Genomic DNA, 15,620 nt, shown 5'->3' with positions numbered 1-15,620 from the left:
CCTCTGCCTGACTGTTACTGGGTGGGCACCTCTGAGCCTCCTCCATGTGCCAGGCCTGGGCTGGGTCCTGGGAAGGCAGGCTTCTCCTTGAATGTGGGGGTGGAGCAGGGCAGTGAGTCAAGAGCAGAGTCATTACAACGGAATTTCAAGAGAGATGCTGTCCTGTCCCTGTCCCTCCCTGCCAGTTCCCCTGCCCGCACCCCATGTACCCTCCCCTCTCCTGGTTCCAAGCAAGCTACAGCCTGGCCAGGGGAGGAGGGACCCTGGCCCCCTCCTCCAGGAAGGCCTCCGGCCTCCCACTGCAGCCCGGGGCCCCACAGTCCTTGCTGTTGCGCCTTTCTCCCCACCTCTGCCCTCCCCAGGTCAGGGACAACATCTGTGTCCCAGCATCTCCCAGCACGGAACCCGCCCCGACTACCTGTCGGTGAACCCATGACTGGTGAACGAGCCCTTGAATGAGTGCATTACAGAATGAAGCAGAATCCTACTTGGGACAGGGAGAAAAGAACCAACAGTGGGTAGGCCATTGACAGAAGAGAGGAGGGGCCCAAGAGGAGAGATGGATGGAGGCAGAATTCAGCTAGCTGCCATGAGTTATTAACAGTGTGTCCACTGACCAAGTCTCACGTGCTGACATGATACAGGGGGTGGGGGGCATCGGGAGTGGGTGTTTGGGGACCCTCGCCCCCAGCAGACACCCCCAGGGCTGTGTGGACCTGACACCTGGCTGAATACCCCTTGAGTCTAGGACCCACTGGGCTCTGTGGTCATGAATCAGGCAAAGCCAGGCCTTGGGACTGTGGACTGAGCACACGCAACACTAAGCCGGCCACTGTCTTCAGGAGGCCCCGGCAGGCAGACGGAAGCCAGGAGCCCCTGGGTGGGTGGGCTCAACAAATCCTCCCGTTGGAAGCTGAGCAAGACCCAGAGAGGCTGCTGGGGGACAGTTCGACCTAGTGCCCTCCTTCAAGCCCCTCTCTCCATCCACGCCTGCAGCCAGGGCCGCTCCTGGACTTCCAGTTCCAGTCAATAAATTCTTTTTCTGAAGCCAACTTGAGGCTGGTCTTCTGTTACTTGCAACCCCGAGGCTCGTGACCAGTATCTGAAGCTGGGATTTGCCTTGGGTCTGTCTGGCCCCATCTCTCTTCTCCAGTTAAGTAGGATCCTGAACAGACGATGGAACTCAGAAGGGAGCCGGTGGACGCTCAGGGAAGGTTGAGGGGGTGGGTATCCAGTACATCAGAAGTGAAGGGGACCGCAAAGAGCGAGGCTGAAGGCTGCAGAGGGAGCCCCTAAATACGAACTAGGTGTCAGGGTGGTCCAGGGGCATACACTAGGGTGTCTGGTCACCCAGAGTCACCGGGCGCTCCGCGGGCAGGGACCGGATTTTCTTACCCCCCAGAACGAACCCGCAGTGGTCTACAAAGCGGGTATACGCACCTACTTCCTACTATGGGATTTGGATCTTCATTTAAGGATGAAGATCCGGTGTCGGAACCATGTCCTACGCGACACGTAGCTGTCCTGATGCCGAGCCTACCCAGCGAACCCTAAGGCATCCAGCCCCGCGCGGCCCGGCTCTGGCCGGACGTCTGGCACGCGCAGCGAGCCGAGGCAGTGCGCACGCGCGCCGCCCTCCTTTTTTTCCTCCCCGCCCCTTGCGGCTCCGACTACAACCCCCAGGATGCACCGGGACCCGCGGTCTTTCAAACCGGCCAATCAACAGCCCTCAGCGCTTCCTGCGCGCCGCGTTTAAACATAAGGCGCAGGCGCGTCGGCCGGGTGTCGCAGCGGCTCTGGAGTAAGTGGGTCCCCGGGCGATTCGGGTGCGGCTGTGTGAGTGAGTGGCGGTCAGGGGTCTTCGGAGGGTGGGGTCGGGCCAGGTCGGGGGTTCGGGCCGGGGGCGGCGGGACACCCCTCGCGCACTCCGGCGAGGCTGAAGGAGGTCTTCTTTAAGCCGAAGACCCCTGGCGTGAAGCCCAGCCGGGGAGGTCTGGTTGTCCAGGTCCGGGGCCCCCGTTCGGGCCTGCCTCGGACGGCGCCGGCCCGGAGCCGAGCGGGCCGGGGCGGAGGGTCTTGGGCTGCGGCCGCGGTGGCCTCTGCCGGCCTCGCGGTCTCTCCCTGACCTAGTGGCCTCTGCCGGCCTCGCGGCCTCTCCCTGACCTAGTGGCCTCTGCCGGCCTCGCGGCCTCTCCCTGACTCGCCCTCTCTGCCCAGCCGGTGCTACAGCGGCGCGCACGGTGGGGGCTTCCCTGGGGGGCTGGAGGAACTCGGGCTCCGACACCCGCCCCGCTTCTGTCTCCTGCTCCTTGCTGTGACCTCTGACAACCCTGGCCGCGGAAGGAGGGGGCGGCAGCGACGTGCCTTCAGCCTGCCTGGCCCCCCTAAGAAGCGGAGATGGAGACTCCCAAGAAGGAAGGTACGTCCTAGTCTCCGCAGCGCTGTCGGCCCGGGGGTCTCAGGGAACACGCAGGTCGATTTAATGCTCCTGAGAGAACTCGCTCGTTTATTCAGTACTCATCCCGTTCTCTGCGCCCCGGTAAACTCCCTGTCTACCCGGAGTTTTTGCATTCCTCTAATTTGTTTCTTTTCCGGGTTTTCTACATTCCCTTTATCCCCCATTTGTGACTTTCCGCGGAGCAGGGATTCTTCTCCGTTCTGTATACTTCAGTGTCCGCAGGGCCTGACACAGTCCGTAGGCACTCAGGTCTGTGGAACTGATGCCTTGTGGCTGGTTGCTGAGACTTGTCCAGCATCTTTGCCTGCACATCCGCGAGACGGCCTGGCCTGTAGCCTTGCTGTCTTGTTCCGTTCCTGTCTGCTGTGACTGTGGAAGTGAGAGCTCAGCCTCACAAAAGGAGTTAAGGGCCCTGCCCTCCTTTTCTGCTGAAGCGTGGGGACATCCTTTATATCCTTTGTCTTCATGACACGTGTGTGAGTCAGGGGACCCCGGTTTCTCCTTAACACCCCCATCCTGCACAGACAGCCCCAAGACTGCCAGGCGTCAGCGCGCTTCCCCGGGTCTAGAACAGCGTTTGCTGCTGCGCCCCGTCCTGCCCCCTCGCGTCGAAGCCCTCCCTTTCCAGTCCCTTGCACGTGCAGCTGAGTCCCTGTTGCTGCTTCCTGAGGGCTTCATCTGTCCGTCACCCATCCTTTATATCTTTGATGTCTTTCTTGTCTGTCTGTCCATGCTCATCACTGATGTACGAATAGGTCCCGTTGTCTGACTTGTTTCTCCACACCCTCGCCACTGCTGTGGGCCTCATTTAGAGCCAGACTTCAGAGCAAGAACTTTCTCCGCTCCTTTCGCTGTTTTTTTCCACAACCTTCAACCCCTCCGAACCCTCTCTGCCCTCTCACTTCACCCAGACTGCCTTTGTCCGTCACCGAGCACATCTGTGTTGTGAAATCCATGGTCATTTTTTTCTGTCCTTTCAGTGACTTTTGGCCTTTTCTCCTACAGGAAACTTGGCCAGCTTGGCTTCTTGCTTTTCCTTCTGCACACTGTGGCCGGTATATCTCCATCTTTTTGCAGGCTTCTCGTTCTGTCCCACCTTCCGAAGTTGAGCTCCCCAGGACCTGGTCTGGGGTCTCTTTGAATTCCCCCTCCCCTCCTACAGGTTCTCAGACAGTCCTTTAAATCCTTTCCCTTTAAATGGCTTTAAATCTTTCTGCTTTAAATGGCTTTAAATTCTTTCACCTTCTGGTGGTGCCCATGTTTTGTCTGGAGCACAGACTCTCCTCTGAGCTCTGGGCTTGTGCATGCACCTGGCTGGCTGGTGTCTTCACGTGAATGTCTCCCACCTCTTACACAGCAGGTCCCCCATTCTTGGCAGGTTCTTTGTCTTTTGTGAAAAGTGAAAATAAACTCAGTCACTCAGTCCTGTCCGACTCTTTGTGACCCCATGGATTGTACCCCACCAGGCTCCTCTGTCCATGGAATTCTCCAGGCAAGAATTCGGGAGTGGGTGGCTATTTTCTTCTCTGTTGTCTCTGTAATAGAAGTCAATTGCCTGTCCATTCACCCAGTTGAGAAAGTTGTAAAGCATTTGTTCAGTCATCAATTACTGTCATTTCCACCGTATATTTTGGATCCATCTACGTCTTTCCAGCTCCACCCAAATGCCACCACCTTGGTCTCAGCCATATTAATTTGCCTCCACCTACATGTATATTCTGCACTTTAGCCAATGTGTGCACTGTAATTTCAGTAGATACCACCTGCTTCTTTTCTAGCACATCCACCAGGGTAGCCTTTTAAAAACAAAAGTTAGAGTACAACAGTCTTCTGCTTAAAACCCTTTGGTAGGTCCCATTGCACTCTGAATAATCCAAAAGCTTGCCATGGCTTGGACGCCACCCAGGATGTGACCTGACCTGCGTTTCCACCTCCTCCTGCCAGTGGCCTCAGAGGTGTCCCCACATCCCGGTGCCCCTCCCTGCACTGCCTTTCATGGTGTGTGCCCGCGAGGAACGCCTCGAAGAGGACGCAGCCCGTGTTTGCAGAGAGGATGAACGGGACGGCTCACCCAAGTCACCCTGAGCCTGTGGCGGAGCCTGGCGTAGAAGGCTTTTCCCCTGACTCCTGGCCCAGGATTCCTTTTCCCACAGCAGACGTTTGGAATTTTCTGGTAGTGACCCATGAAATTGACTTCCTAGGTTTTAGACACATTGAAAAGTGAGAAGTCCATCTCCTTCTCCTTTCTGTCCCTCCGCTGCCCAGTTACCACCTCCAGAGACCACCGATCTCCTTGGTCTCCTGGGCAGTCCAGACCTGACTTGTGCACGTGCAAGGTAGTACCTGTCAGTCCAGACCCCCTCTTCTATAGCATGTAGAACCCTGGGCGCCATCTTGGGTTTTGCCTCTAATTTATCTTGATGAGCTCTGTGTATCAATATAGGAAGTGTTACTGTTCTTCTCTGAGCCCAAGTCATGTTCCATTCCACTGTGGGGATGTGCTGTCCGTTTACCTGCCATCCGGGAACTCTAACTTAGCTAATGGCTGGTATCTTGCTGTTCCAAGTGCAGTAAACCGGTGGGGTCCTTGACAGCAGTAGGCGTCCCGTCAAGGTGTGTGCGTGTCTTTCTTGGTGGGTACTGTCAGGCTACCCTCTGCAGAGCTGCAGTAACTTACAAATCAAACTTTCAGATTTTTAACAATCATAGCAATGAAAACTGGAGTCCTGGGAATCTCTGAGTTTCTCGTTGCTCTTGTTTTTGAGTGTGACTGAACTGGTCATATGTTTCAGAACGTTTCATTTTATCTCCTGTGACTTCCCTCTGTTCATGTCCTTTGCCCGTTCTTCCTCACGTGTCAGCTGTTTGCCTGCAGTCTGTAGGAGTGCTCACCAGCAGCCCTTCATGATGTAAGCTGCGTGTGTTCCCTTCCCTGTCTGTTGTTCCTTCTAGCTTTGCTCGTGGTGGTTTTTGTCATGCAGAGATGTTAATGTTTAATATATTGGACTATCAACCTGTTGTTTTATGGCTTCCAGCTTGGTGTCAGACCTCCACACTGCAGGCTATACAGGGATTTCCCCATGGTTTCTTGTTCTTTTGGACTTTCGCTTTTTTTAGTTAAGTCTTTGACCTTTTTGGGATTTGTCCTGGTATGGTCTGTGAGCTATGGATCAAACGTCAGATGCATGTATTTCTCCCTCTCAAAGGGTTGTCTAGTTTGTCTCAATACCATTTATTGAATAATGCATTTTCCTCTTTTACTTGCTATGTTACTTTTATGATATACTAAACTTCCTTTAGATCCATCTTGCATATTTCTTGTTAATTCATAGGTGTTTTGCATTTTTTGGTGCTATAGTAAATGAGGTCTTTTCTTCCATTATATCTTCTGTTCTTTTTAGATATGAAAGCTGTTGATTTGTTGTGTAATAATTTTGTCCTCAGATGTTTGCTTTTATTCTTTCACAATTTATAATAGTTTTCGGTTGATTTTGTTGATATTTCTTGTATGTAATCATAGCATCTGTCCATTGCAGCAGTTTTAACCGCCAAATTCTTTCCTTTTGTTCACTTGTTGGTTAATGTTGCTTAGTGTTGATTTAGGCAGACTTTTAACCACTGGGCCACCAGGGAATCCCCAGTTCATTGCATTTTGAGAAATATTTGCTAAGTGTCCAGACCTTGAGGTGGACTTTGGGGAGCTTGGGAAAGAACTAGACACTTACTGTTTTGGAGGAGCTTCCAGGCTAGTTGGGGCCACAGAAGGTCGAGACACTCTTAGAGGATGGGGATGCTAAGGCAGAGGTCAGGTCCGAAGCTGTGGGAGCCCTAGGGAGCCCTAACGGAGGCGGGCAGGGAGCGGTGGCCCCAGCCCAGTGGTGTGCTCGCCCAGAGGCGCCTGGGCTGGTAGGGCTGGCGAAGGCCCTGTGTACACAGGATGTCAGCAGCGGTTTGTGGTTTATCGTGATGGGCTCCAGGGAGAGGTGATGGACCTCAGGTGTGCATGGAGCCCCTACTGTGCCTGTGAGGAGCGTTAAATTGGCTTTTGAAAGGGGACTGGGTGTAGTCTGTAAATGGGGAGTTGGGGAGCTGAGGAGGTGGTCTTTTGAAAATGTTCTGTACCAGAAAAGGACTGACTAATCGAATGGCTCAGTGAGTGCATTTTAGATCATGTCTTTAGGACTTAAAAACAAGGACTTGGGCTTTGATGGCAGCTTAGCGAACACAGAATGGTTGATGCTATTTTTTTTTTTTTAAAGGAAAAATTAAGATAAGCTAGAGCCCCTTGAGAAAATGTGATTATTACAATATTGATGTCACACTCGGAGAAGTGAAATTTGAGAAGAGTTTTGATTGCTGTGGAGACTGGTGATGTTTTCTCATTATCAGCCCACCCCTAAGGTAACGGCTGACTTTTTCCTCCCCAGACATTCTTCTGTTGGCTGATGAAAAGTTTGACTTCGACCTTTCGTTGTCTTCTTCAAGGTAAAAAAGATGAGTTTTCTCCCCTTGCCTTGGTGTAACCACATTCAGTCAAGTCTTTCATGTAAATGCTAGTGTTGTTAATAATCCTTTTCTTTTAAAATAGTGCCAATGAAGATGATGAAGTCTTTTTTGGACCTATTGGCCATAAAGAAAGATGTATTGCTGCCAGCTTAGAATTAAATAATCAAATTCCCCAAGAACCTCCTTTGCCAGCTTCTGAAAGACACTTCACCTGGAGTCCACTCACAGGGGAAAAGTTTGTGGAAGTTTATAAAGAAGCTCACCTACTGGCCTTCCAGATACAAAGCAATGGCAGAACCAAGGCGGTCCAGGCCGCCCAGCCCGAAGACCCTGGGAGCCAGGGAGTGGAAAGATTCATTCAGGAGTCAAAACTCAAAGTAAACCTCTTTGATAGAGAAAACGAAATGAAGAAAAGCCCCAAGTCACTTAAGCGGGAGACGTACTGCCTGTCGGACGGCCTCTGGAGGGCACCTCTGCTCCCAGGCACTCAGCCCACCTCCAGCACAGCCCTGCCAGCCTCTCCTGCCCAGGCCAGCCGCCCCGAGACCTCGGGGATGCCACCTGCCTCGTGCCCTTCTCTGCCAGCAGAGCCTAGTGCTGCTCAGCCTCCGAACCAGGCCGGGGCCCCGAAGAAGGTCGCCAGCAAGTTGCCGCCACCCCGAACCTCGTCCCTTCGAGGAAAGAGCCTTCACTCGGCCGTGGAGAAGGTAGCCCCCCCAGCCCCACCAGCACTTTTATCTGGGGATCAGATGCTACCTTGCTTCCATGCCCTGTGGGTTTATGCCCTGGAACAGACCACTGTGGGGGGAACCTGGGAATGTCTTGCTCGGAGGGAGGGCTCTGAGGTGCAGGCGTGGGATGTTTAGAGGGAGCTATGTCCGTGGCATGGGGAGCCAGGTGGGGATGGCGTGGGCAGGGCTGCGTCCCTATTGTGGTGACTCAAGGACACCTCCTCTTCCATTCCGTTTGAGATTTTCCCTTTCGTTTTGTTACAGCACTGGACATTCCCCCTCGCCAACCCCCCCAACCCCCCGTTAGGGATTTTAGGTGCGTTAAGCAGCTTCTTCCCCAAATCCCGCTCCTGGATGGCATGAGTCTCCCTCTGAACCGTGACTGTGTTTAGATTGTCTTCCTCCCAGATATGAGTGGAGGTGCTGCCCTGGGATGTGGTGAGGGACACGTGTGCCTTTGGGGTGCAGCCAGCCAGCTCCAGGAAGCTGGGGGTCCCAGTGTCTCATGGGTAGCAGGATGGGGTCAGGCTGCGGCCGCCTCCTGGGTTTGCCTCGCTGGCTCTGAGCTCAGGGCGGGGCGGTAGCCCAGGGGAGGCAAGGGAGCAGCCGCGAGCCTGCCCTGCGCCGTCCCCAGCTCCGCGGCCCTGGCCGCCAGCTTTGGCACTCCCAGCCACTTAGAGAGGAGCTTTGCTTTGCAGGGCTGTCAGCAGGGTTAGGTCAGTGCAAAACACCCAGCACAGGCAGAGAAAATCTGTTTCCCTCCGCAAGCACAGCTTCTGACCCCCACGACTTCCTGCTAGCAGAACCCAGAATTGAACCAGGCTGGACGGGGTCTGCACAGAGACCCTTCGAGGGGGCACGTGGCCTCTGCTTCCCCAGGGCTGAAGCTGTCATGTAGTCATGCAAATGCCTCTTCCCAGAGATCGTTTGGATGTACATTTCTGAAGTGACTTTTCCAGAATGAAAGCAGCGTGGGTCCATGTGCACCACTGAACTTGGGCCTGGATTTGTGTGTAACACGTGGACTCAGGGCTGGGTTGTGATGTGATTTCAGCTGTTCTGTGCTTAGTCATGTCCAACTCTTTGTGACCCCATGAACTGCAGATCACCAGGCTCCAGAACACTGGAGTGGGTTGCCATTTTCTTCTGCAGGGGATCTTCACGACCCAGGAATCAAACCAGGGTCTCCTGCATTGCAGGCAGATGATTTACCAACTGAGCTATGAGGAAAGCCCAGGATGGCTGTAGTGAGAATTAAAGAACAAAGTAAGTGTTGATGAGGACGTGGAGAAATTGCGTCCCCGTGCATTGCCCATAGGGCTGTGCAGTGGTGCAGCCGCAGTGGAAAAACAGTTGGGCAGTTCCTGGAAAAGTTAAACTCAGAATTATCACATGATCCAGCAATTCCACATGTTCCACTTGGGCATATTCCCAAGAAAATTGAAAACATATGTCCACACAGAAACCTGTGTAGCACTGTTGTAAGTAGCTTCATTCATAATAACCAAAAAGTAGAAATAATCGAGATGCCCACCAGCTGATGACTGGATAAGGGAAATGCAATTTGTCCATGCAGTTGGGATACTTTTGGCTGTGAAGAAATGCTGGACTGACACGTGGTAAACACGCGTGACCCTGGGGAACATGGTCAGGAAGAAGCCAGACGCGGAAGGTCCTATGTTGTACTGTCTCACTTACAGGAAGTGACTGTAGCAGGCGAGTTGTGTCATGCTCTGCAGACGGTGGATCCGTGGACACCTGGCTGGGAGGTGCAAGGAGTGCTGATGGCCAGGAGTTGCTTTTAGGGGCAACAAAAATGTTGTCAAGTGACGCTGTGGTGGTATTGTAAAAACCACTGAAGTGTACACTTTAAAATGGTGGACTTTAACTCACGTGAAGCATATCTCAGTATAAAAAATGATGTAAAAGAGAAAGAAGGTTACTGCTTTATGAGCTGCTTTTGCTTCTTACGAACTCTTCTTGGTATGAGGAGTTATTTATGGAAGCATGAATTACTTCTACGAATGCCCTTGTACCTAGAAGTGAGGAATTTATTCTTTGTTGGGCTCTGCTCGCTGATGAAAAATGCCCTCAGTACTAGATGAAGATTTATTGCAACTGAGCAGCTCGTCTGGTAGAGGGCATGACCATTTAATGAATGATTCCTTTCCGTGCGGCATTTTAAAATTTGTGTAACTAGATCCAGTTTCCTCATTATCACCCTTAAATAAGAATCCTGATTGAGGACTAGCCCTAGAGGAGTTCTCTCCTATTAATGGTCTGTCTCGGTATTATTTTACCCTGTTTTTAATGAGGAAGCAGGCTCCATCATCATTTTTTTCTGTGGTAATTTGGTGGAGGAAGTGAACCGCTATATTCTTTTCTCTCCTGTTGATGAATTGAGGACTGCATGTTGGGAAGATGGATGGTGCCTGCCCTCTAACTGAAGCCTTCTTGTGTCTCTACATTGTGAAAGACTAGACAGTTCTCACATTTCAATTTACAATTTTTCAGCCTGCGAGAGAGAAACCAGCTAGTCCTCCCGGGATGAAAATCCAAAATGAAAAGGGCGCCCACAGCAGCATGTCCCCGGACAAGCCCAGCACCGCCCGGGACGTCGCCAGCCTGCCAGCCAGTGGAAGCCACCTGGTCCCAGGCAAGCGGTCGCTCCCAGTTCCAAACAAGGTGGGTTGGCCGGGGCTGGGGCAGTGGGGATTGGCCTGTGAGCGCAGGGAGTAAGGGGCAGCTTTGAGGATGTGGGACGCGTCTGGACCAAAATCAAGGTTTGGGAGGTTGAAGACAGGATCCAGGAAGGGCAGCATGGTGAAATGCAGGGCACGCAGGCCTGGCACACGTGAGGGCCTGGCCACTGCCCCTGGGGAGCCGTGGGCACCGCGGAACGTCAGCCCCCTGACCCCCAGCCGACATCAGGGTGTCTGACGGCAGAGATGCCCCTGCTTCCCTCGCGGGGTTGGTGCGCCGAGGAGATGGGCTGTCAGTGCTTTGAAAACTACAACTCCTCGCAGGCGTGGAGGCGACCGTCCTTGTCTTTGCCGTTTGTTTCCCAGCGCTGAGCTCTGTGAGCTTGTGAAAGTGCCACGGCCCTGGTGGTACTTGCTAAGCTTGCCCACACTGGGCCCTGCAGCTGTCGACTGCACAAGCTGGGGTCCGGGCCCCACGCCCGCGGTCAGCAGGCTCCCAGTGCTCCTCACACAGGGAACCTGGCGGCCACGCCGGGGAGCACTGCTTGACCTTCCTCTGATTGGAGATGATAACTTGTAAACTGTTGAAAACCCCGACTTCTGCAGAAGGAAGTCTTGGGTGGGTAATGAAGTCTCTGTTTTAGTCCGGGCCGAAGAAGACCATGCTGAAACCACCTGGGTGTGCTGGTGGCCTGGCGGGAAGGTCCTCGTCGGGGTCTGTCTCGGGCCTGAGCTCCGCTTCTCCTGCGGCTGGCAGAGGTAAGGCCAGCCCTGAGCGCCTTGTTCCTGCCAGACTCCTCACAGAACGACTCAGCTCAGCCGCAGGTTCTGGAAGGCTTGCTGTGGTCTGGGGTGGGGAGACTGTTGAGGCCTCCATCCTCAAGGTGCCTGCCCTCCTCCTCCGAGAGGCAGTCAGGCGGGCGGTCTAGTTTCGGCTGAGTTACGCTGTCACAGATGGCTCTGTAGGTAAAGAGCCCGCCTGCCAGTGCAGGAGATGCCAGAGACGTGGGTTCGATCCTTCGGTTGGGAAGAGCCCCTGGAGAAGGAAATGGCAACCCACTCCAGCATTCTTGCCTGGGGAATCCCATGGACAGAGGAACCTGGCGGGCTGCAGTCCACGGGGTCGCTGAGTCAGACACGACTGAGCACAAGCCGTCACAAGGTGGGCATGCCCTCCTGGTGCCAGAGGACCCGGCATGACGCTGAGACCAGCCTCAGCCACGTGATCAAACATAGGTTTTTTTAAAAGTAGGGCTGTTCCAGATAGTGTAGGGCGTAGGAGCCGTAACTCTTGGGTGTTTGTTTAAATCTGCTCAAACCTGTTTGAATTCAGGTGACTTTGCTGTCTTTCCAAGCCAAGGGTGCCATCTACTGGTAGAGGGGAGAAACCCTAGGAGGCTGTGGGGAAGGCGCGCGGCCTCCTGCTCTCAAGGACTAAAACCTCTTCCAAGCAGATTTGCTGTGCAGGCTCTAAGCCGGGCAGGACAGCCTGCGTTTTGTACACAAACGTGAGACGTCTCTCCTCTGGAGCGAGGCTGGTCCGATCTGGAGTCCCGGCCGCCTGGGTGGTTAGGAGAGGTGAAGTTACATCTGTACCTTTACAGACCGGGGGGGTGGCACCACCCTCGCAGTATCCCTGTGGGCCTGAGAACCACATGATGCCCCAGCCCTGTGTCTGGCATGTGGCACGTGTTCAGGGAAACGAAGTTTTGTTACATTAGGCGCTGTGAATCCGGCTATGTTGGTTCAGGCATCAGCACCAGTTCTGTCTCTGATTTCTGATCCTGCCTCTGGGAAAGGTCGAGACAGGCTGGGGGGGGCCTTCCGGTGAGTGCGTGTTTCTCTGTTTTCCATGGCAAAAATCCCCAGGGTCAGCTCAGACAGTGTTGGGGGGAGAGTGTCGTGAGCCTTACACGCTGTGTGACGTGGGCTGTGGTTTAGTCCTTCTCCTGAGTTTCTCTTTAAGAACCTTTCACCAGGTTGGCCTCCGTGCTGGCTATATTGGCAGCTGAGTATTTTCACCCAGCTCATTTAAATAGTGCTGGTGACTGACAGGACTCAGTCTCCCTGTGGCAGAAAGGAACTGACCAGTAAGGCACATCTGCTCTCCGTGTTGCCCTGCCCACACCCCTGATTGGCCGGATGCAGCATCTGACCAGACTGTCCGTCTTCACCTGCTCGGCTGGGATAGAGTTCTGCTGTCGACCTAGTCAGGAGAGGAGAGCTTCAGTTCATGCATCCTTGTACATCTTGGCGATCATGTCTAGAATTAGCGCCTTAGATCACATGAGCAACCCGGGTTGTCCTGTGTTTGAAGATGTTGCTTGGCGCACATGCAGAATATTGTTCCTATGTCGTATTTTTTAATATGGAAATCAGCATGATAGAAATAAGTCGTTTTCCTTTCCACATTCTAAGGTAGATATGCTAAAGGTCGCGTATCTTGTGTGTGTGTGTTAAATAACTTCGTCATTTAAACACAGCATCAGCTTGAGTGACAACCAGATTTCCTGTCTCCTCTTCCAGCTAAACCAAGTGAACGTCCAGGCATCTCTGTGGACAGTGCCCGGTCAAGCTCCAGCCAGACGGGCAGAATGGGGCACGGCCTGCCACGGCCAACCCTGAAGGCGGGCCCCGGGGGCGTGGCCAGCAGGCAAAGCCAGAGGCCAGGGGCTGCGGAGTGGCCTGCGGAGCAGCCCAGGGGGCCCCCCAGAGCAGCCCTCCCCCAGCCCCAGACCCCGGACCAGGGAGGCCCTGGGCCGCGCTCTCACTGTGGTTTGTCACAGTCTCCTGAAAGGGGCGAGACTGGAGGCACAGTGAGGCGCGGCTCCTGTCTGAACTCCAAGGCGAAGGCTGTGCCTGCCCCTGCGAATCAATTTAAAATTCCCGGGTTTTCTACTGGTAAGTCACAGATGAACTTTAACATGTTTTTAAAATAGTGGACAAGTTATGTTTACAGTTCAAATAATTATCAGTTTTGGTGATGGTGGTTGCTTTCATTTTTCATAAAGCATTTTATATGTCTTCTAATTTTTGTAGGTTTGGATAAGTTAGTGAATTTCTTAAATTACTCCCCTCTGTGTAAACACATCGTTGTTCCACGGCTGCTGTTAAGATTTTCTGCTGTTATTTTCAGGGTTTGGGTTACTAACATATTTTTGTATGGCTTTCTTTGTGTTTATCCTGCTTGGGCGTTCTTGAGCTCCTTTGTTCTGTGGGTTGGTATTTTTAATTGGATCTGGGGAAGATGTGGCCGTTGTTTCTTCAGACATGTTTTCTTGCCCCGCCTCGGGTCCTGGGCCTCCAGGCGCTTGGGTCAGAGGCCTCCTCGTGTTGTCCTCTCGGTCACTCAGGCCCTGTCCCCCGCCTTCCTCTTGTGCTTCTGTTTGGCTCATTTCTATTGGCATCTCTCCACGTGCACGCGTCTTTTTCCCCCGCAGTGTGTCTAATCTGCTCGTAAGTCCATCCAGCTAAGTTTTCATTTCTGACCTTAGAGTCTCCCCTTTCATTGTCCTCATGGTGTGTGTTTTCCTGTGAATTCTTGAACACATCTATAATGGTTGCTCTAAAGTCTCTTTGTTCTGATTCTATCCTCTGTATCATTTTGGGCCTGTTTCTATTGACTAATTTTCCTCCTGGTTATGGTCACATTTTCCTGCTTCTTCACATGTCTAATGATTTTTTATTGTCCATTAGACATCATAAATTTTCTGCATGTCTGGACTTGGTTGTCTTTCTTTAAGGAGTTGAACCTTGCTTTGACAGGCAGTTAGGTTTCAGGAGAACTCGATCCTTTCAAGGCTTCCTTTAGAGCTTTGATGGTGGGGGAGGGTCTCAGCCTTTACTCTCAGGATAGTTCAGCCCTGCCACTAAGGTGTGGCCCTTGCGAGCCCCGCCTGCCTGTGCCGTATGTCCTCGAGGTGTCCCCTCTGGCCGGCTGCTGGGCATGTTTCTGCCCTGTGACGAGGCGGTGGTCCCGGCGCTGACTGCACAGCCGGGACTCGGGGTCCCTCTCGGGCTCCTAGAGCGCCTTCTCTCTCTAGTCCTCTCTTCTCTAACTCCCTCCTCTCCAGTCCTTTGCCGCTCCCAATTCCAGCCTCCTCGGGCTCTCCCACCGCTGCAGCGTCTGCCGGGGCCACTGGGCAGAAAGCCCCGCGTGGTGTGTGGCAGGTGCGGCATCTGGTCAAGGTGAGTTCATCTGAGGAACGTGCGTCATGCAGGAGGCTACCCAGTGCTGACGAAGGGCCAGGGTGGTTCTGGCCTCCTCTCTCAAGCACGTGCTGTCTAGCGGCTTCAGGATCTTGAAGTCGTCAGCTTTGCTGACCAATTCAGGGAGCTGTTAACACCGGAAAAGTTCACTGGAGTTCCTGCTCATGTGAGAATGAGCCGCTCTGGGCCTTCCCTGGTGCACAGGCTGAGACTCTGCGCTTCCACGGCAGGTGTTGCGGGTTCAGTCTCTGCTCGGGGAGCCCCCCCGCAGCCCCCCTCCCCCCCACCCCCGCCCCAGAGAAGGAATGAGCTGTGGGTTGAGTGTTGTCCATTGTACGGCAGTCTTACAGGTACGAGGGACATCATGGTAAGATAGCTTCTACTGATGGAACTTACATTTTTCTAGTAAAAGATAAGAAATGCAGTCAGATAAGTGTACTGTCAAATTGTAAGTATCAGTTCAGTCACTCAGTCCTGTCTGACTCTGCGACCCCGTGAACCGCAGCACGCCAGGCCTCCCTGTCCATCACCAACTCCCAGAATCTACTCAAATTCATGTCCATTGAGTTGGTGATGCCATCTAACCATCCCATCCTCTGTCGTCCCCTTCTCCTCCTGCCTTCAGTCTTTCCCAGCATCAGGGTCTTCAAATGAGTCAGCTATTCACATCAGGTGGCCGAAGTATTGGAGTTTCAGCTTCAATATCAGGCCTTCCGATGACCTGATCTCCGTTAGGATGGACTGGTTGGATCTCCTTGTGGTCCAAGGGACTTTCAAGGGTCTTTTCCAACACCACAGTTCAAAAGCATCAATTCTTCTGCGCTTAGCTTTCTTCACAGTCCAACTTTCACATCCATACCTGACTGCTGGAAAAACCATAGCCTTGACTAGACAGACCTTTGCTGGCAAAGTAATGTCTCTGCTTTTTAATATGCTGTCTAGGTTGGTCATAACTTTCCTTCCAAGGAGTAAGCATCTTTTAATTTTATGGCTGCAGTCACCATCTGCAGTGAT

General features: G+C 53.1%; 1 protein-coding gene across 1 annotated transcript in view; it reads left to right on the top strand.

Annotated features, from left to right (window-relative positions):
- Positions 1-1,791: 1,791 nt before the first annotated feature.
- The window catches only part of GTSE1 (G2 and S-phase expressed 1), an 18,113-nt gene continuing 4,284 nt past the window's right edge, over positions 1,792-15,620 (top strand). The window contains exons 1-8 of the mRNA XM_043441315.1: positions 1,792-1,840; positions 2,218-2,419; positions 6,886-6,943; positions 7,047-7,671; positions 10,210-10,380; positions 11,042-11,156; positions 12,924-13,323; positions 14,471-14,585. Of these exons, the coding sequence (XP_043297250.1) occupies positions 2,398-2,419; positions 6,886-6,943; positions 7,047-7,671; positions 10,210-10,380; positions 11,042-11,156; positions 12,924-13,323; positions 14,471-14,585 (1,506 nt within the window). The 5' untranslated portion in view covers positions 1,792-1,840; positions 2,218-2,397. The remainder of the gene's footprint in view (positions 1,841-2,217; positions 2,420-6,885; positions 6,944-7,046; positions 7,672-10,209; positions 10,381-11,041; positions 11,157-12,923; positions 13,324-14,470; positions 14,586-15,620) is intronic.

Source organism: Cervus canadensis, chromosome 21 (assembly GCF_019320065.1).
Source record: "Cervus canadensis isolate Bull #8, Minnesota chromosome 21, ASM1932006v1, whole genome shotgun sequence".
NCBI lineage: Eukaryota > Metazoa > Chordata > Mammalia > Artiodactyla > Cervidae > Cervus > Cervus canadensis.
The sequence above is the reverse complement of the archived record's forward strand: the minus strand, read 5'-3'. Positions and strand labels throughout refer to the sequence as shown.